The 23,089-nt window shown below is 30.6% G+C and overlaps 1 protein-coding gene across 1 annotated transcript in view; it reads left to right on the top strand.

Moving 5' to 3' along the window:
- LOC126743945 (5-hydroxytryptamine receptor 2A) overlaps window positions 1-23,089 on the top strand; it is a 114,771-nt gene that overhangs the window by 4,999 nt on the left and 86,683 nt on the right. The window contains exon 2 of the mRNA XM_050451230.1: window positions 6,939-7,245. Within this exon, the coding sequence (XP_050307187.1) occupies window positions 6,951-7,245 (295 nt within the window). The 5' untranslated portion in view covers window positions 6,939-6,950. The remainder of the gene's footprint in view (window positions 1-6,938; window positions 7,246-23,089) is intronic.

Below are 23,089 nucleotides of genomic sequence, written 5' to 3'. Positions count from 1 at the left end.
ATATTTTTTTTTATCAAAACCTTTTCAATTTTTTGAAAAATGCTGATATATGTATCCTGTCAAATTATTAAGAATTTTGTATCAATTGGTTTTTGAAAATTTTGTGAATTTCTTGGAAAAAAAATTGACCTTTCAAAAAAATATTTTTCTCTCGAAATTCTGGACACTTTTTCAAAAACGTTAAAAATTGGTGTCGAGTCAAATTATTCTAAAAATGTGTATAAAGATTTTCATTTCCAGTGTTTTTTAAAATATGGGCATTTTGTTTGCAAAAAAAATCGACCTCTGCAATAAATCTTTCTTGTTTTTAAAATTCTGTGATTTTTTTTTAAATTGCTGAATAAGGTATCGAGTTAAATTATCCTGGGAATATAAAGGTATTTTAACTGTCTATTAGAATATTATATAAAATATAGTGTGTTCCATTTAAAAAAATTAACTTTTCACCAATTTAGTAAATGAGAGATTGAGCTTTTAAGGAACTTAAATAACTGACAAATAAACATTTTTATCCCTTGGTTTTTAACAAAAAAACACGCAAAGTAATTTTTTTGTTCAAAAAACCACTAGAGATAGGGATAGGGAAGTATGATTAAAAAATACTCAAACCGAAATAGGACATCAAAATATTTAGGATGTTCTATTTAAAAAATCAAAAATGTTGCCATTTTTCTGTATAAGCGGAACGCTGCAGTGCTAAAGTTATTTTACAGAGCATTGTCTTTTACCATGGTTTCCAAATTTTTAGAAAAATGCTACCGTCTGTTTTCCATATACGGCTAACGTATCATCGCATGAATGAGTTTAATATTTAACACGTAAACAAATACACCAAGAATTTAAAACAAAAAAACATCTTTGGAATATGCCTAGAATACATATTGAATAACTCCAAAGTCTAAGAAATGGTTTTAACTATTTGAAATCCACTATAATATAGCATATCCAGAAAAAAGCCCTGAAACTCCCAAACATCCTTGGCTCTAAAGATCCAGATTTCGTGATTACCTTAAAACGTGTGTCGCGGTTGCGTTTTGCTAATCCAGTCTAGATAAATTGCTGCACCTGGCGAATGTATCTTCTGTTTCCAGTCTAATGATTTATTTTAATCTGGGGTAAAGATCCAAGTTGACCGCCAACATGCGGGGTTAATACAAAAAGTTATTAACTTTCCTAGACACAACTTTATTCTATTTAAATCTATTTGCTCCCTTTCATAAAGAAACGTCTAGACGAGTTCCCAGACGGCTTCCTCTGATTTAAATAAAATAATAATTAGCACGAAATCCTCGTGAAATAGAACGTTGAACTACAAAGGTTTAGTTCGTGAACATATTGTGGAATATATGGGAACAAACAGTTGCTACAAGAGTTCTCTTTAAAAAAATTAATAGGGGGTAAGCTTAAGTTTGTTTTGTGATTTAAATATGTATATCAGATCCAATTAAGTTCTGCAGTAAATATTTTGTCCCTAAAAACTTGTTGTATTTTGCATCAATATTCCTCTGAGTATGTACGTGCTTCAGAGCGATCTTTTTTTATTTCTTAAAATGCAAAACAAATTGAGGTCTATTTATAGAGAAAAATTGTTCACAATTCACAACTAAAAAGAAGCTTTAAGCGACTATAAAGAAGACAAAGAAAAAACTCATGTACATGCATTTTGTACACAACTTAAATGTATGCGAATAACGTTTAAACAGCACTATTGGTCAATAGCTTTAATTTTAAATTTAAATTATTTCATAGCGACTCGAGGATCAATTAACGATAATAAATCAAAAGCATAATTAGCTCAAAAATCAATTCGTGTAATTTAAAATTGATTTAACAAACTCCACTCTTCGAAACAAACAAATTAATCATTACAAATTTCAAATAACGATAATTACAATTTGATAAATCGGGGTCTCGATTCAAACGCATAGGTTAAGTTAATTAATTGTGTATCCCAACTTAAATTAATTTTCGCATATAACCTATAAAAAAAACGGCAAACGAGCTCTCTTATTTGACATAAAACTAAACATCTAATTTTCTTAAAATAGAGTGTAGGAGTAGAAAGGAAAAACGAATTTATAGGGGTACAACTGCTACAAAGGCCCTTATTACAAGAACTAAAGGGGTAGGGCTTCAATTTCCTTTTTAAATCTATGTAGGCGGATCGTATCTATTTAAGTTATGCACCCACGTTTCTTCATATTGTTCTCTAACGCAGCCTTTTTTCATGCAGTGGGATTATTTTGCAGTACTTCAGGTAATTTGTTGTTTTCTTCCAGGCATTAAAATAAAGTTATTAGAAAGTCCAGGAAAATAAATATCTATAAATTTTACCCTTACCCTACCCTTAAAACTTCTCAATTTTGTATCCTATTTTTCATATAACAAAAAACCCAATTTGTTCTGCATTTCGCCGCGTGAAGGAAGTAAAAAAGGTCCCTCTTAGGCACGTACATTCTGAAGAATATTCGTGTAAAATACCACAAGTTTTTAGGTACAAAAAAAATGGTGACTACATAACTTAATTGGATACGCATCACATATTTATTTTACAAGAAGTAATTAAAGCGCCCATTAATTTTTTTTTAATGGGAACCTTCAAAGCAGCTGTTTGTTCCCATACACTCCAGAATATTTTCGCGAATTAAGCCTTTGTAGTTCAACGCTCTGTTTCACCGGAATTACGAGTTTATTATTATACTATCTAGGGACTTTTATTTTATAGAATTAAATAAAATAAACGTGTGTCTAAAATACTTTTTCTATTTACCTCATATATAACCGTTTGGATCCACACCCCTCCAATAATAAACCCTTGAACTGGAAACAGAAGATACATTCGCCAGGTGCAGCAATTTATCCAGGCTCGATTACCAAAACGCAACCGCAATTCACGTTTCAAGGCAATCACGACATCTGGATCTTTAAAGTCAAGGATGTTATAGAGGGTTTCCTTGTTTTCTTATCCTGGATATGGTTAAATTTGATTTAACATGCTATACTATGGAGGGAATCTGTATGCATAAAACGAAATAAATTTTCCGCTACACGTAAAGTGAAAAATTCCGCTTTTATAATTAGTTCTTTTGTGTGCCGGAGCGAAACTTATCTAAAGTGATTAGCCTCCATTGTAGTCGTCGTTCCACTTTTTTTTTTGTCAATGGCACTTTTAATTAGTCCTTTTTACGTTCTTTACTTTGTGGGGCTTACCTTTGACTAAAAAATGATTTTTGCTGAAATACTGGGTGGTTTATAAAACTCCTAAAAAATATTATTCAATTTTGAACAACATTATACAGATCGATGAGGGTAACGAATTGTTAAATGGACCAAATTAACTTGGGGATTATTACAGGCTTTCCAACTAATTCCAGGTTAATTTCACCTTATTAGGTTATCCTAGAGTAGCCCTAGTTAGTTTACATATTTTTTTATATTTTAAGATAATTGTAACCAGGAATTCCTGTAACTGAAAAATTTTAAATCACTCAAAGTTAATTAAAATATTTTAGGAAATAATTGCCCTTGGGCGAATTAATTTAGGAATAACTTAATTATTTAGATTTAGTCTCAACGTTTTACGATTGTTTGTATATCTCGAAACATTCCAGATTTTTTATATTATGGAATGTTACAATGTTAAGAACAAGAATATTCCTTCTTTAAATGTAGATTATTAATATTAGTTAAAATATTTGAAGAATAGGAAAATGAAAACAGAAATTTCAAAAGAATATTTCTAATATTATAATATCTATTTATAATTTAAAATTTTATTATAGTATAATCCAGGAACGTATACCTGCAAGTTTTTTATATATTATTCTTAGAATATTCTAGTTCTTTTTTTGTAGAGAAAGAAGTAAGAACAACGTAGAGAAGATTCTACAAATTATTTCTGAATATTTTACGTATTTTTTTTATTAAGTACCTCATGATCTATGAACATTTTAATTTTAACATTTAAAATCTAAGTAAATAGAATATGCCAACATTTAATAATATATATTTCTAGTAACAAGAAAATTTAAATATTTATTGTTTTAATCTACTGAAATATTCACTATAATATACCTATAGTTAATGAACTCAACATACTCCAGAATAAATATTTAAATTTTGGAATATTTACTGTCTAATTAATTTTAATTGGTTCTTTCAAAATGTTTCATTTTTCCTTAATCCAGTTAATAGTCACAATATATAAGAACCTGCTTAAATTTAATCTAAGATTATTCTCAGAGACATAGATCGTTTCAAAATATAAAATTTTTATTAAATTTATATTGTATTAAATAGAATATTCCAATGTGTAGTAAATTACTTTAAAATATCTCTTATTTAATTAAATATTTAGGAATTCTTAGAATATTTTATGTGAATATCCTTTAATATATCTGTCTTTAAAGAACAAGATTTAATGATTTTAAAAGAATTTACTTTTAATATCATAAATAGAATATTTCAGATTTAATTAATTTACATATTTCGTTTCATAAAATATTTAAAAATTTCTAGAATATTCATTAATTTATGCAAAAAATCCTAGATTCTGAAGGAGTATATTCTAATATATTGCAATACTAGAATACTAATATTCATTTGGAATATTCTCAGATAAAATGAGCCTAGAATAATGATCCTTTTTAAATGAATAATGTATTCAAATATTCCACGACTTAATTAACTCAAACTACTCCAAAGTACATATTTCCGTATAAGAATATTAATTTGCAATTTAATTTTTTTAGAATTATTCCTCGTTTAATATGAATTATTTTTAATATACTGTTCAGTTTAATAAATCAAAAATATTCTGCTTTTTTTTTTAATTTAACTTATATAGACTAATATTAAAACATTTCGAGCAATTTTTTTAAGCATATAAATATATATGATTTAATTGATCTAAAACTCTAACTTATTAAAATATTTAAAGATATATTATTCCTAGAATATTTTAAATAATATTCTTTAATATAACTCTCTTTATAAGCCTAGAATACTAAAATTAACTGCGAATATTCTCTCATAAAATAAACTCTTAATATTTTTTTTAAATTATCAATTTTTATGAGATTTATCCAGGATTTAAAAAACTCAATAAAATCCATCTAAAATAAATATTCCTAATTAGGAATTAATCTACCATTGAGCATAATGTTAAAAAAATTAATTGAGATTTGATGTTCTCAGAATGTTCCCTTTTTTATATGGAATAGTTGTAGTATATATAAATACTGTTCAATTAAATTATTAAATCAAGAATATCCTGCAAGTTTCCTTATTAATTTGGATAAAGTAGATTTATGTAGACTAATTCTAAAACATGTCCCAGATTTTTTTTCCATGAATATTTTACCTTTTATTTAGCGTATTAGTTCAATATTGATTTCAGAATATTTCAAGACTTAATCAATTCAAATTAGATTTACACATTTATAATTTGAAAATATCAATTTACAATTAAACTTATTTTCAAATCTAATGTACTCAGAATATTCTTAAATTATTTTAAATGGCAATGTCGTAAATAAACTCTTCAGTTTAATAAATCAAGAATATTTTCCAGTTTTTTATTAATTTAGATAAATTTCACATATATATAAATGAATAATTCCAGAACATTCCCCAGATTTCTTCTATGAATATTTTACAATTTTACCTGTTTTTTATATTAAGTGAAAATTTGTCTAAGAAAACTTTAATTCTAATATACCAAATAGAATATTCTAAGTTAATGTACTTTGAAATAATTATTTTTATATTCCAGGACATCAAAAATTATTTGGAATATTCTCACATGCTTAAATATATATATTTTTTAATTATTGGGATAAATTAAAAAATTCCAGCAGTTTGCAAAGAGTGTGTCTAGCGGAATAATTAAAGTAAATTTTTAGAAGTAAAATACCCTTAATTAATTAAAATATGCTTGATCTAGAGTTTAATTACAATTTTGCAAGTAATCCTTAGATTTTCAATAAATGTTGAGATCCCCCTTAAATATATTTTTTTACTTATATATTCCACCAGTTTATCGAACTAGACCAGTCAAAATAATAAAACTGAAATACCCATAACTAATTAAAATAAGCTTAATCCAAAATTAAATTAAACCTGATCTTAAAATACTAAAAAAAATTTGTTTTTTTTGTAATAATATTCTTAATATTATTATTTAACATTTTTAAAAAAATTTTTAGTTAAGCCACTGTTGCATTTTTTTAAAACTATTTAATGATTTAATAACACTCTCAAATGTTCTAAACTAAAGATATTTAATATGACTATTTTTAAAGTCCTGCGAACCCAAAATTTATTTGGAATATTCTCATAAGGAATTAGCCTAAAATATATTTGTTTTTAATTATTGGTATTTATTAGAATATTTTGGCAGATTAATGGACTAGACCACTCAAAATAATTGTAAAAACTAAAATTCCTTTAATGCTTAATCCAGAATTTAATTAAAATTTTCTAGGTAATTTTTTTCTTAGAATATTGAGATAATTACCATTTTGATAAATATTTAATATAAGACAACTTTAAAAAATTTTAATGGAATATTCTTATGGAGAATTAATATAGTCAAAATATTAAAATTTATTAGAATATTCCATTAAAGGGAAATAGACTGCTGAAAGTAAATTTTTTACTTTCAAAGACCCTCAGCTAATTTAATAATGCTAGGACACCTAATCTAGAATTTAACTACAAGTTTTAGGAATATTCCTTCCTGTATTTATTCTGGAACAGGATACTCAGCATTTCCAGAAATATCTAGGAGCATTCTAAATTTATTTTGAAAAACACACTAAAAATATTAATGGATATCTACTTTTACCCTAATTATTAAAAGAAAACCGTCCAAATACCACTTTATCTAATTTTTTGAAACACCTTGCTTAAAACGGTTTTATCTTCTAACTTTACAGACTACCAGCAGGATGTCCGAAGACCAACCACCCCTGATCTACAACGACTCAATATTCCTCTACGACAATGTCGATCTACAACTGAACACCAGTAGCGAAATATTCCTGGAAGAGAACAACTGGTGGGCACTTTCCGCCATCGGTCTCGCCATCGGTACAGCCGCAGGGAACATTCTCGTTTGTCTGGCCATCTGTTGGGAACGACGTCTACAAAACGTCACCAATTATTTCCTGATGAGTTTGGCCATAACGGATTTAATGGTCGCCATATTGGTTATGCCACTTGGAATTTTAACTTTGGTTAGAGGTAAGTTTCGCCATAGGCCAAGGTTCTTGTAGATCAAGAGGTTGTCTATCACTTTTTACACTGTGCATTTTTTAGTGTATAACGGAGATATTTGAATGAAAAATCTGTATTGTACCGCTATCGCATTTCAAACTTCCAATATCCATTATCGTATTTCGCCAATACGTTCCACGGTACCTGTCAGGCTTAAAACGATAAAATCAACATCTGTTTTATCCCACAACCTGGCTGAGGTGTTTCCAACATTTTTCCCCAAATAAAAGACTCCTTATCCCGTTTCCCTGTGGGATAATGGAATTTATTTTTAGAAACGCAACGGGGCTTATAGAGATATCAGATTAGGGCGGAAGGTTGAATACTAATTTTGCCTTAGGTTGGGCTCGATTTTTATTTAAAATTAATATATAGTTATGGCCCTGTATATGTTTTAATGACTAAGTTATATATACCGGTTAAATTAAACTCGCTGCTAAAATCGATTGTTAACTTAAGAGAAATATATGGGCGTAATGGTTTTCGGGTTCAATGGAGCGTAGGGCACGAAATATTGCAATTTCGGTATGTCAAACATTGGTTTTGGTTCGTTTCCTGTTGGATGTTTAATTAAGGTTATGTAAACATAGTTATTTTTTATTATTATACATTCCCTTATTGGGTTATTTCGTATAACATTTTTTTGTTAATAAAATATTCTGAACAAATTAGCAATTACTTCCTTTTAGTTAATAAAAACCTTTGAATAGAAGATAATTGATAAATTATACATTTGATTGAATAAAATAATATATAATTACTGGCAAGTTAATACATATTTTTTTAATGATTTTTTTAAAAGGACCTAAATTAGTACATTTTTTTAGAAAATGAGGCCAATCATTAAATTAATAAGGGCAATGGTGAGTATACAATTTATTGGTTACCCATACATTTTTCCATCAAAATAAAATCGTTTCTATTTCTAGGTTTATAGCTAACTATGTACATCTTTAAATACTTTGGGTCTAACACAAATATCACTTAGAAACAAATTAGTTTTCTTTTGTTTAACAGAAAACATATTTAAAATATTTAACATCCATCTCAGTTTAGAATCGCTCTCAAAGCTCTGTTTTGAATCTTTTGAAACTCTCTAAAAATTATATAACAAATTCTGAAGTTTATATTCTCGTGACGCATATATGGTACATGATTGGCATTTTTTTTACAACGGGTAGTTATTTTTTGTTTTGCTGTTATCCTTACTAGAAATTTATTTTTTTCCTCGAATAATTTTTTTACTAACTTACTAAAAAATTACATTATCTTATTGAATTTTTAATTCATAGTACCCACCAGTATATCAGTGAAAGCGCCATTAAATAAAAAACAATTTAGCTCTAACTCTAAATATAATTCTTAGTTCACCAGGCCATGTCACACATTATAATTTTCAAGGTGTGACATGAGAAAAAAATTTAGAAATTTGTATTCTTAATTTTCTTCTTCTTCTTCTTTCCTTGATTTACAAGTCTGGCTGTATATAATTTATGAGGGAATATGCTACGACTTTTGCATTCCCAACTAAGTTTTCACGACAAGTTTTGCATTTAATATACACACAAAAGGACACTCTTGTCACTTTCTTTCGAGACATTAAGGATATTTTTTGTTTTTGAGTAATTTTTTTTTGGTATATTTTGGCGCCCAACGTGTGTTTGCAAAAAAAATTTTATTGATATGCAATACCATAAAAGTATTAATTGGGTCTAAAATACGTTTGCGCCTATTAATTATGTTTAATTAGGCTTGTGTTAACATGTTTTTTTTTTAATTTTTTTAGTCTGGAGGGCCTTTTTCGGTTATTTTATTTAGCAAGTTTTTTTATTAATTAAGTATTCTGAGCGGCACAACAATTACTTATAGTTTATAAAAACCTTCGGCTTAAGGATAATTCTTATTCTCGTGACGCATATATGGTACATGTGGCCTAGTGAGCTAACTTGAGTTTTTATCTCGAGACCGCGATGTTGCTAAACAGAGCTTAAAAAATGAAAAAAGCAGTTCGCTTTGCATTGCTTAATTTTTTATCCGATTATTTCCTTCTTTCCATTACATTACTATTGGAAACCATAAATATAATTTTAGGTTCATCAGGCCAAGCGTTTTACCTTCATCAAAGTTTATATAGTAGCCGTGACACAGGAGCGGTACTCAGATTTAAAATTTACAACCGAATTTCGAGGTGTGCCATGAAAAAAATAATTTAACAATTCCTATTCTTAATTTTCTTCTTCTTCTTTACTTGATTTACAACTCTATGTGTCTTGTCACTCTCTTTTAAGACAATAAAGTTCTTTTTTTTTACATATATTTTGGCGCCCAACAAGTGTTAAACAAATCATTTTTTTTAATGTCCTTATCAAATTATTACAGGTATCTATTACGGTCACCACCCTTAACCCCGTGACGTAGTTAAATAAATCTACGCCGACAAAGGGATGAATTAGGGAGACTATTTACAATTAAAGCCAAGGTTGTTTGCTAATGAGTTGCCTCTGGATATAATCGCAGTGTTTATTCGAAATTAAATTATGTGCTAATACGAGTGTTTGTTGTTTATATTATGAGCCAATAGTTTTTGGGAAAATATTCGAAATTTCAGATAATATTTTTTTAAATGTAGGCATGTAGGAAGCAGCAGTAGGTAGCTTTACATTAAAGTTTATTATAATTTTTGTCATAAAATTGACTATTATTGAGAAATTTAAAGGTTTAACTTTGCTATTTTTCCTGTAAATATAAGAACTTTTTTAAAAATTTGGAAACTTGTGATGCAAAGCCTACATTTTCAAAATTGACTGTTATGACCTTTTTTTAAGTGTCGAACGCTCGCCATAGTAGCAAATTATCCAAAAAATAAATTAAAAATTTATCAACATTATACTAACCGATTAGAAATACGAATTCTCAATTGGATTTTTCTTGTGACCGAATTTCGAGATATTTTATGCACAATTATAAATTGCATCTTGCTTTATAAAAAAATTTTGTAAATGTTATTTTTTTTTATTAAAAAGCATGAGTTTTCATTATCAGGAGTCAAAATATCGTCGCAACAGCCAAAAATTATCCAACTTTATACTAATGCCCCCATGAGTGTCCATTTCAGATGTAAGCCTGATATCGTACAATTTTTAATATTTTTCTTTTTGGATATTTTTGGAGGACAAAAAATGCCAAAATTGGTGAGCCAAGAGTCACTTTATCCCGTCACATTTCTCCGAAAGATTACGTTAAACTATTTGTTTTGCTCCCTTGGACTCGCATAATTTCCTAATGAGTCACAGTTTTTTTTTAAATTATTATTATTAAATATAAAACGGGTTTATAAAATAAATAATAGAATAACAAATGTTAAAAAAATTATAATATTGACACTCTGGCTCAAATTATCTGGAAAGTTTCTGTTGTCAATTGGATACCGCTTATCTAAAGAGCACCAAGCGACATTTCCTCGTTTGAAGAAAAGTCATTCAATTTGTATATTTCAAGCTATCCCGGAAATTGTATTGTAAAAAATTTGCAATGATGTTTAAAAAAAAATATTCTATATAAGAGGTAAAATAAAGAGGATTATTGAATTTTATAAAAATTTCATAAGATCAAGGGCAAAAATTTCATTTTTGGTCTTTGGTTCCTTTTTGAAAAACTGAAAATTCAATACTCTGTTATAGTTGTCTGTTGGTTCCATATTGTATGATACAAATTATGATTATAAGGTAAAATAAAAAGCAATTATAGACAAAAATTTTAATTAGATCTTTAGCAGAACTTTTGTTTTAAACTTTTTTTATTTATATTAAAAAAAAAATAATTTTCTTCAATTCCAAAGTCAATTTCAGGTCCAAATTCTTCCAAGTCTTCTTCAAAATTTGCTGTTTGCAGTTTGGTGTTATAAAAGTTCTTACACGCTTCGGGAACTAAAGTCATGAGGCTTTGGATATCCGCTGCCTTTTTTTCCCTCTGGATATATTCAGAGTTAAAGTAACAGTAAGTAAGCAAATTAAGTAAGCAACAGTAAAGAAATCGGTTTTCCCTCTGGATATAATGTTTTTAGTTTTGCTTTAAAATTTCCATTTAAAGTTTTGAGTTTAATACCTTTAGACCTTTTGTCTATTTTTAGCTCCCTGTAATCGACTTCGACGTGCGAGTGTTTAAAAAAGATGCTATAAGGATTTTCTTTATTGATGTTGAATATTATAGCATTTAGCCAATCAGCCTTTTCACCTGTTTCAAATACCTTTCTGTTTGAAATAGCCTTCTCAACATCCTCAATAGAGAAAAAGTGATGGGTGTCCATTTCAGTTACAATAAACTTATTATTCTTCTTGCTTGGTAAAATAATTGATTTAAAATCATCTAAGGTATAGACACGTAATTGGTGCTTCATACCTCGTTGGATTTCTCCAAAATCAGTATCATTTGCTAAAAAGCTGTGTCCAGAGATTAGGTATTTAAAATATATTTTTTTAAATTATTCATGTCGCTCTAGATTAAAATTTAAAACATTAAATAATTTAAAGGTTAGGTGTCAAAAGTTGACATATGGGGTATTATTTTTCTTAGAATGTCATTTTTATCAAAATATGTCAAAAAAATTAGGGGATCCTATTTAAAATAGGAAATTTAGGGTCATTCCTGGTTAAACCAGAAGTGACAGAAAACAACTGAATACCTGAGCCAATCCCAATTTAAATGCTACACCCACTTACAAAATTTAATTTTTTAAATTTAAAAATTAAAAAAGTTTTAGGGGCGAACCACTTTTCGGTATAGTGTATAAAATGGAAAATGAGATCCTGCTTCAAGGTATTTATTTATTAATTGATTTTTCTCTCTATTCCGAAAACTAAAAAAAAATCTTAATAATAAACTTAATTTAAATTGAAACTTAATACCAGTCTCAGACACATCAAACATTTATCCAGAGACGCTCTTTCCCCTTCTCCAAACTGATTCCAGACAACGTGACGCCCACGACGAAAAAAAACTTCTTAAACTTAAATTTTTGATGAGAAGTCGCCCTCTCTCATACTCTCTAAATTTCCACACAAAAAATATCTCCTTTTACGGTTTTTATTAAAAGTCCTTATCGGCTTCACGGCAGGTGCTTCGATGATTAAGGCTGATTTTAATTTTCGCTCTCTGGGAACATTTTAAATTACAAACAGTAAATTTAGACGTAAAAAAAGAGTCGAGAAGCTTACGATGATTAAAGATGAAAAAAGTTTTTTATGCCGAAAAGAGAGACTTATTATATTAACTTTGTGTCAAAACTGTCTGCAAAGAAAGATATATATATAAAAGTATTGGGATGTTTGTTTGTTTTTTTGAGCATTTCAACTCTTGCATGCAGAATTTTTATGAAATGAATAATTGAAAACGGAAGCTGCTCCTCCCATGTGAAGCTTAAAAGTTCTCCCAATGGTGCTCGCATGAATAATAATCGCCACGGGATCGTAACTTCACTTTACCACCGATGTCGGTTGAAATTTTCTAACTTTTCCCCGGTGTCCGATAAAACCACAAGCAACTTTTGATGGGTCTAATTTTTGGGGTAGTTTATATACATCCTCCCATGGATATTTATCGATATATCTGTGGGCTTCGATTCATTAATATTGCACCGACCGTCGGTCCTTAAACGGGTGAAACTTGTAGGAATATTTCGTGATAAAGGGCGCTTTATTTGGTCCTTAACAGTTGGGTTTTTATGGGTCCTATTTACAGTTGAATTAGAAAAAATTCTTAATTTTTTGGTGCTTATTCTAATTCCTTTTACAGCGTTGCAAGATGTTTATCAGTTTGTGAATTACAGGGTGATTTATAAAAAACGCCATATTTTATTTTAATTAATATTTACAAAACTATTGGTCTTAGAAAGTTACTTTTAACTACAAATTTTTTGTACTATACAAAACTTCACCTTTCATTTTTTTTATGCCATTTTTGGTATCTTGGCAACGGCTTCAAATTCTTTTTTTAAATACGGACCTGCATTTTTTATAACTTATTTTGAAAGCATTTTTTATTCCCTTTAAAATAATGTATATCACTATCATGTAATGTATATCACATGATACATCATTTAAAAGGATTTTAAATGATGTTTGTGTTAAACCCGATTAAATCGTGAATGAAAAAATCTAAATGTCAAAAAATTTAGTTTTAAATTATGACACTTATTGATATTATCCCTTCAATTTAGTTGGCTGTGACAGTTACCAAACAAAAATAATATTTTTGCCAGAAGTCATCAAGCTTTCCAGTTCTTATTCACGTTAATATTTGTTGAAATGGTAATAACGGTTCTATAAATGGGCCCGCAAGATCGCCTGATATAACACCCATGGATTTTTCCATACGTGGTTTTATCAAACTATGCCTCGACATTTAGAGGACCTAAGTTTAAAAATAAAGAAAGTGTGCAATAAAATTTCAATTCATTCAACAACAAATGCTTACAAAATAATGGTGGTCATTTGAAACATTTAGATTAATAACAATTTATTTCATTATTATATACATATTATTTAATAGTTTTTATTTATTGTAAATAAGTTCTGGATTTATTTTTGTTCATTGTTATATTGTTTATTAAAAATAAATTTATTATATAGTTAGTCAGATCATTGTTATAATATTATTTTTGCCTAGAAATGATAGAAATATTTGATAAATTCCAGGCAGTTGATATAATCATTCTTCATAACTGTCGATGTTTTGTAGACCTTCCTGAACTTTGAATGGTCCTGAATCAACTGCCTAGAAATGATAAAAATATTTGACAAATTCCAGGCAGTTGATAGAATCATTCTTCTTAAATGTCGATGTCTTGTAGGCCTTCTTAAATTTGGAACGTTTCTGTTTCAACTGCCTGAAAGTAATGGAAATATTTGATTAATTTCAGGCAGTTGGTAGAGTCATTCTTCTAATATGTCCATCATGTCTTTCAGGTTTTCTTGACCTTAGAACGGTCCTGTAATAACCGCCTAGAAGCGATTGAAATATTTGACTAATTCCAAGCAGTTGATATAATCATTCTTCATAAATGTCGATGTTTTGTAGGCCTTTCTGGACTTTGAATGGTCCTCTATCAACTGCCTAGAAATGATAGAAATATTTGACTAATTCCAGGCAGTTGATAGAATCATTCTTCTTAAATGTCGATGTCTTGTAGGCCTTCTTAAATTTGGAACGTTTCTGTTTCAACTGCCTGGAAGTAATGGAAATATTTGATTAATTCCAGGCAGTTGATGGAGTTATTCTTCTAATATGTTCATCATGTCTTTCAGGCTTTCTTGACCTTAGAACGGTCCTGTATTAACCGCCTAGAAGCGATTGAAATATTTGACTAATTCCAAGCAGTTGATTTAGTCATTCTTCATAAATGTCGATGTTTTGTAGGCCTTTCTGGACTTTGAATGGTCCTCTATCAACTGCCCAGAAATGATAGAAATATTTGACAAATTCCAGGCAGTTGATAGAATCATTCTTCTTAAATGTCGATGTCTTGTAGGCCTTCTTAAATTTGGAACGTTTCTGTTTCAACTGCCTGGAAGTAATGGAAATATTTGATTAATTTCAGGCAGTTGGTGGAGTCATTCTTTTAATATGTCCATCATGTCTTTCAGGCTTTTTTGACCTTAGAACGGTCCTGTATTAACTGCCTTGAAGTATTAGAAATATTTGACTAATTTCAGGCAGTTGATATAATCATTCTTCATAACTGTCGATGTTTTGTAGACCTTCCTGAACTTTGGATGGTCCTGTATCAACTGCCTAGAAATGATAAAAATATTTGACAAATTCCAGGCAGTTGATAGAATCATTCTTCTTAAATGTCGATGTCTTGTAGGCCTTCTTAAATTTGGAACGTTTCTGTTTCAACTGCCTGAAAGTAATGGAAATATTTGATTAATTTCAGGCAGTTGGTAGAGTCATTCTTCTAATATGTCCATCATGTCTTTCAGGCTTTCTTGACCTTAGAACGGTCCTGTATTAACTGCCTAGAAGTGATAGAAATATTTGACTAATTTCAGGTAGTTGATAGAGTCATTCTTTTCAAATGTCGATGTCTCGTGGGCCTTCTTGGACTTGGAACGGAATAGGGTCCAATAGCTGCCGAATCATTGAAGCTTAAATGCAAAAAAATGGATCAGTTTTTCCAGTATTTTGGCCATATCCTGATAAAAATAGCAATCAGTTTTCCAACTTAAGCTTGACCAAAAGTATTCAATATTAACGTCAATATTTAGTATGTAAAGGTATTTATCCTACTGGCTGCGCAAAAAATATTTTGTTTAAGGAGGGATATAGAAAAGGAATTTATTATAATTCAAAAAATTAACAAGTAGAAATTAAAGTAAAGCTCCTTAAAGAAATATTTGTTGCAAAACATTCTTATAGAATAAGTTCTCGTCTAACATTTTCCATTCAATAAATTGATATTCCGAATAGGAAATTAACCAAAAATCAATTTAATCAAAAATTACTGTCATTTCCTGGGACCTTCCCGGAAATGTTCCAACGATGCACGAATAGTTAAGTGTAAAACTGAGTTAAACCGTTGAATTTTGGCAGGAAAATTCCAGTCTAATTAAAGAGCTACGCTCGCATGTTTAGCGATAATTGAAGGTCAATTAATGCGAGAAAGTTTACACGCCATTGTCGGCTAAGTTGCGTGGTATTTAACTTACCAACTTCCGGGAATACTTCGGTGTGTATATTTTTCCCTTAAGTCACACCAATTTTAATTTCAAACTAAATTATACGTCAATGAAAAATACGTCACAGAGGAATTTTATTGTGCATATTTCCAACAAACTAAAACACCCGTTCCTGGCATATTTTCCTCCTGGAATACGTGCATTGCATGCTTCAAATAGTGCGAAACACTGAATAGAAGTGACTCTTGCAAATTTAAAAAGGCTGGGAGGGTTTCGCTCTGAAACGCGCTCTCGTTTCGGTTCAAATATTTATTGCTACTTATTCTTTATTATCATTGGCATAGTTTAAAGTTATTGGGCTTATATTTTATTAGGGAGGAAATTATAGGATTTATTGTGGTTGTAGCAGGACTTAAATGTTATGTAAGGGTGCTTATTGGGTTTATAAAAATAACAAACTTTAAATTTGGATACATATGTACAGATACAAAATGAAAAAGTTTTTCTTTCCATTCCCTAAAAAGGGTTTCCTGGAGACTGTTTAAACGAAAAGAGCTTTCCCAATTCCTTGATAAACTGGCCACAACAACCGATAAAACCGATTAATTTAACGAAAAAAGTAGACACGAAAAAACCCTCTTCCATAAAAATAGCCACGAATCTCTTTGCTTTCGATCGAAAAAAGTCCCGTCGTCCTTTGGACAAAAAAAAAGGATCGAATCTGGGTTTGAGTGAGTGATCGGCCACTTTTTGACGAAACAAAAATGAACTGCTTCGAAAATAATAATTTTCAGGATGGAAAATTGGACACGACCGAAAAATCGGGAAAAGTTAATTAATCACCAGGAGTGAGAGCGGAAAGTCGGGTTCAGCTATTTCGTTCTCAGTCGCTCGTTTTACGTTGAAATTAATTTCCGTTTCGCAGATAAACGACGAATTAATTCACTAGTTATATTGAGATGGATCGCTTTTAGTCGGTACATTGTCATATTAAGAACATTTAATATTTTAAGTTAATAAGTTTTTTTTTTTTATTAAAATTGTCACTGAAGTTAAGCAAAATTTGTTTTTTTTTTTAATTTGTTTTGAATTAGTAAAATTTAATTGAAAACAAGTAGCTTCGGATTTTTAGTTTTTTAGAGCAAATTTTTTGAGAAAAATCTAAATTTAATTTTTTAGACAAAATTTAAATTTTGATTTTTTTTTAGAATAAATCGACCAAAGAAACTAACCTGTACAAATCACCTAAAGTCTTTTTGGACTTCAAACATTCCTATTTTAACTGCCTGAAAGGGATGGAAATATTTGATTAATTCCAGGCAGTTGATAGAGTCATTCGTTTTAAATGTCGATGTCTTTCAGACCTTTCTACACTTGAAAGGTTCCTGTTTTAACTGCCTGAAAGTGATGGATATATTTAACTTATTCCAGGCAGTTGATAGAGTTATTCTTTTTAAATGTCGATGTTTTGTAGGCCTTCTTGAACTTGGAACGTTCCTCTTTCAACTGCCTGGAAATGATGAAAATATTTGACTAATTCCAGGCAATTGATGGAGTCATTCTTCTGATATATCCATCATGTCTTTCAGGCCCTCTTGACCTTAGAACGGTCCTGTATCAATTGCCTAGACGTGATAAAAATATTTGACTAATTCCAGGCAGTTGATAGAATCATTCTTTTTAAATGTGGATGCCTTGTAGGTCTTTTTGGACTTGGAACGTTCCTGTTTCAACTGCCTGGAAATGATAGAAATATTTGACTAATTTCAGGCAATTGATGGAGTCATTCTTCTGATATGTCCATCATGTCTTTCAGGCTCTCTTGACCTTAGAACGGCCCTGTATCAACTGCCTAGACGTGATAAAAATATTTGACTAATTCCAGGCAGTTAATGGAATCATTCTTTTTAAATGTGGATGTCTTGTAGGTCTTTTTGGACTTGAAACGTTCCTGTTTCAACTGCCTGGAAATGATGGAAATATTTGACTAATTTCAGGCAATTGATGGAATCATTCTTCTGATATGTCCATCATGTCTTTCAGGCTCTCTTGACCTTAGAACGGCCCTGTTTCAACTGCCTAGACGTGATAAAAATATTTGACTAATTCCAGGCAGTTAATGGAATCATTCTTTTTAAATGTGGATGTCTTGTAGGTCTTTTTGGACTTGAAACGTTCCTGTTTCAACTGCCTGGAAATTATGGAAATATTTGACTAGTTCCAGGGAGTTGATAGTCATTCTTTATAAATTTCGATGTCTTGTAGACCTTCTTGAACTGGAAACGTTCCTGTTTCAACTGCCTGGAAATGATGGAAATATTTGACTAATTTCAGGCAATTGATGGAATCATTCTTCTGATATGTCCATCACGTCTTTCAGGCTCTCTTGACCTTAGTCTTGACCTTAGAACGGCCCTGTTTCAACTGCCTAGACGTGATAAAAATATTTGACTAATTCCAGGCAGTTGATAGAATTATTCTTTTTAAATGTGGATGTCTTGTAGGTTTTTTTGGACTTGGAACTTTCCTGTTTCAACTGCCTGGAAATGATGAAAATATTTGACTAATTTCAGGCAATTGATGGAGTCATTCTTCTGATATGTCCATCATGTCTTTCAGGCTCTCTTGACCTTAGAACGGTCCCGTATCAATTGCCTAGACGTGATAAAAATATTTGACTAATTCCAGGCATTTGATAGAGTCATTCTTTTTAAATGTGGATGTCTTGTAGGTCTTTTTGGACTTGGAACGTTTCTTTTTTAACTGCCTGGAAATGATGGAAATATTTGACTAATTCCAGGGAGTTAATAGTCATTCTTTATAAATCTCGATGTCTTGTAGGCCTTCTTGAACTGGAAACGTTCCTGTTTCAACTGCCTGGAAATGATGAAAATATTTGACTAATTTCAGGCAATTGATGGAGTCATTCTTTTGATATGTCCATCATGTCTTTCAGGCTCTCTTGACCTTAGAACGGTCCTGTATCAATTGCCTAGACGTGATAAAAATATTTGACTAATTCCAGGCAGTTGATAGAATCATTCTTTTTAAATGTGGATGTCTTGTAGGTCTTTTTGGACTTGGAACGTTCCTGTTTCAACTGCCTGGAAATGATGGAAATATTTGACTAATTCCAGGGAGTTGATAGTCATTCTTTATAAATCTCAATGTCTTGTAGGCCTTCTTGAACTGGAAACGTTCCTGTTTCAACTGCCTGGAAATAATGAAATTATTTGACTAATTTCAGGCAATTGATGGAGTCATTCTTCTGATATGTCCATCATGTCTTTCAGGCTCTCTTGACCTTAGAACGGCCCTGTATCAACTGCCTAGACGTGATAAAAATATTTGACTAATTCCAGACATTTGATAGAGTCATTCTTTTTAAATGTGGATGTCTTGTAGGTCTTTTTGGACTTGGAACGTTCCTGTTTCAACTGCCTGGAAATGATGGAAATATTTGACTAATTCCAGGGAGTTGATAGTCATTCTTTATAAATCTCGATGTCTTGTAGGCCTTCTTGAACTGGAGACGTTCCTGTTTCAACTGCCTGGAAATGATGAAAATATTTGACTAATTTCAGGCAATTGATGGAGTCATTCTTCTGATATGTCCATCATGTCTTTCAGGCTCTCTTGACCTTAGAACGGCCCTGTATCAACTGCCTAGACGTGATAAAAATATTTGACTAATTCCAGGCATTTGATAGAGTCATTCTTTTTAAATGTGGATGTCTTGTAGGTCTTTTTGGACTTGGAACGTTCCTGTTTCAACTGCCTGGAAATGATGGAAATATTTGACTAATTCCAGGGAGTTGATAGTCATTCTTTATAAATCTCGATGTCTTGTAGGCCTTCTTGAACTGGAAACGTTCCTGTTTCAACTGCATGGAAATGATGAAAATATTAGACTAATTCCAGGCAATTGATGGAGTCATTCTTCTGATATGTCCATCATGTCTTTCAGGCTCTCTTGACCTTAGAACGGCCCTGTATCAACTGCCTAGACGTGATAAAAATATTTGACTAATTCCAGGCATTTGATAGAGTCATTCTTTTTAAATGTGGATGTCTTGTAGGTCTTTTTGAACTTGGAACGTTCCTGTTTCAACTGCCTGGAAATGATGGAAATATTTGACTAATTCCAGGGAGTTGATAGTCATTCTTTATAGATCTCGATGTCTTGTAGGCCTTCTTGAACTGGAAACGTTCCTGTTTCAACTGCCTGGAAATGATGAAAATATTAGACTAATTCCAGGCAATTGATGGAGTCATTCTTCTGATATGTCCATCATGTCTTTCAGGCTCTCTTGACCTTATAACGGTCCTGTATCAACTGCCTAGACGTGATAAAAATATTTGACTAATTCCAGGCAGTTAATGGAATCATTCTTCATAAATGTCGATGTCTTGTAGACCTTTTTGGACTTGAAACGTTCCTGTTTCAACTGCCTGGAAATGATGGAAATATATGCCTAATTCCAGGCAGTTGGTGGAGTTATCCTTCTAAAATGTCTATGATATCTTAGAAGACTTCTTCGACTTGGAACGCTCCTTTTTTAAGGTCATTTAAGAATTTTGGATGTGATAAATTACAAGACTAACTGTTTTTGCACTTTATTAGAAAAATGATATCTTTGATGTAAATGTATTGGCAAACACTTTTGTCATCAAATTCGCCCGGGTGCTAAAATTATTATAGGTATACAAGATTTGGTAAAAGATATGCATATATTTGGATGGTACGGAGTCCCAATTCCTGAAAGTCTTATTATAAGCATTTTATTAATAAAATTAGGAAGCAAGTCCAAGTCGATTAAACCAATTTGACGCCATAATGACAAATCCGCCGTAAAAAGGCTTGCGACGAAAACCTATGGACCAATTGGTAATTACCCAAAACCATTATGATTTTTGAATTCCGCAACCTCTATCCATCCTTGTTTCACGTATTGTAAACGACACAAGCTGATGAAAGGCACAGTTACAGAATTCTACAAGCATAATGATAATTCTTGTTACTGCTTTACAATTTACTAAAAAAATGACGTAAAACTTATCGATATATTCAGCAAATGGCCGTGAAAATAAACCAGAAATTTCAATTTTTTTGGATGTATGCCTTTATGCTCTTTTTGTTCTATACTGACATAACGTATATATAAGGAAGGTCCAGCTTTGGCGAAAAATTTAAAATTATAGCACAGTAATTGTTGAGGCTTGACCAGAAACTCAAACTTTGAAAAATTAGTTTTTAATACATTCAAAATGGCGAACGAACTTAAGACAATAAAAATTAAAATAAAGGTAAATATGTTCCCACTATATGAAATCTCTCTACTCTAAGTCCAAGATAAATCTCCGAAAATTTCCGGTTAAAACGCCGGGGTCTATATTTCATAATTCTGTCTGTTCTTCACTTCCGGTCTTATCCAGGTACCGAAATATAAATTGGATTTTCATAAAAAATCTGGAAAAAATATTTATGGTCACGGTGGAAAAGGTGGGCGACCGTATAACAACCGTTGGACATTAATAAAGGACTGTCACCGATCGGGTTATTACCATGATTTTAAATGTTTTTTTCTAAATCTTATTAGTTTGTATATTGTTTTTTAAAAATATTGAGGTAATATAGGAAAGGTTTTTACTGTACTATGATGTGTCTCTCATTTCTTGAATTACTCTTTAATAACGTAGAATGTGCTGAAAAAAGACAAAATTACTCCTTAGCTGCTTGCAAGAGAGACAGACAGACTCTTTGAACTATCCAGATAATACAAAATATTAATTGATTTTACCAATATTACATTTGTTTTTAATCTAATGATAATTTATAATCAATCCTAATTTAAATTTCACGCCTATTGCCTATCTGTGCTAAAATTTAAATTTCAATTTCCCGCCCAAGCAAAATTACTTTTACGTCACTTTTTTAGGAAATTGTAGAGTTATTACACGAATTACAATATGCTTGTGGAATTCGGATGCGTCACATTTCGAAGAATAACTTGTGCGTCTTATCAGTGTATGTTTTTTTACAATATGTAAAACAAGGATGGGTAAAAGTTTTCCATCAAAAAAAAAATCAAAAAGGTTTTGGGCAATTACCAATTGGTCCATGGGTTGTTAAAGAATATATTGCTCTTTAAAAAGATTATTTAAAGACTGTTTTTATTGTTTAAAAATTAATACTTAACACCAATAATTCGTTTTTTTTTTTAAATTTAAAGCGTAATTTGAATTTCCCGCTTAATGTCAATATTTGGTGTGCTAGAAATTAAAATTTCCCGCCAAAGCAAAATAAGTTTTTTGTCACTTTTTCGGGACATTTTAAAGTGGTCACACTATGCCTGTGGAATTCGGATGTGTTCGACTTCCTGGAAGTAAGACAGAAAGACTCGACTGCCTAGAAAAGGATAGATCTACTTTTTAACAACGTGGAAAAAAGATAGAATGATTCTTCAACTGTGCAGAAAAAAGATAATATTACTCCTTAGCTGCTTGGAAGAGAGACAGACAGATTTTTCAATTTTTTGGGAGTATGAAAGAAAGACTCTGCAATTTCCTCGAAGTAAGACAGAATCACTCTTCAACTATGTAGGAAGAGATAGAGTTACTCAATGAAAGGGGAAAGAAAGAATACGTGGAAGAAAGATAGAATGATTCTTTAATTGTATAGAAAATAGACAAAATTATACCTTAACTGCTTGGAAGAGAGATAGAGAGGTTTTTCAAATTTCTGGGAGTAAGACTCTGCAATTTCCTGGAAGTAAGACAGAATCAATCTTCAACTGTCTAGAAAGAGATAGAATTACTCAATGAAAAGGGACAGAAAGAATACGTAGAAGAAAGACAGAATGATTCTTTAACTGTGCAGAAAAAAGACAATATTACTCCTTGGCTGCTTGGAAGAGAGACAGACAGATTTTTCAGTTTTCTGGGAGTTAAACAGAATCACTCTTCAACTGTCTAGAAAGAGATAGAATTACTCAATGAAAAGGGACAGAAAGAATACGTGAAAGAAAGACAGAATAATTCTTTAACTGTGCAGAAAAAAGACAAAATTACTCCTTAGCTGCTTGCAAGAAAGAGAGACAGACTCTTTGACTTCCTGAAAGTTAAGAAAAAAGACA

The sequence above is a fragment of the Anthonomus grandis genome, chromosome 13 (assembly GCF_022605725.1).
Source record: "Anthonomus grandis grandis chromosome 13, icAntGran1.3, whole genome shotgun sequence".
NCBI lineage: Eukaryota > Metazoa > Arthropoda > Insecta > Coleoptera > Curculionidae > Anthonomus > Anthonomus grandis.
Note: the sequence above shows the minus strand (reverse complement) of the source record. Positions and strands in the feature narration are given on the sequence as shown.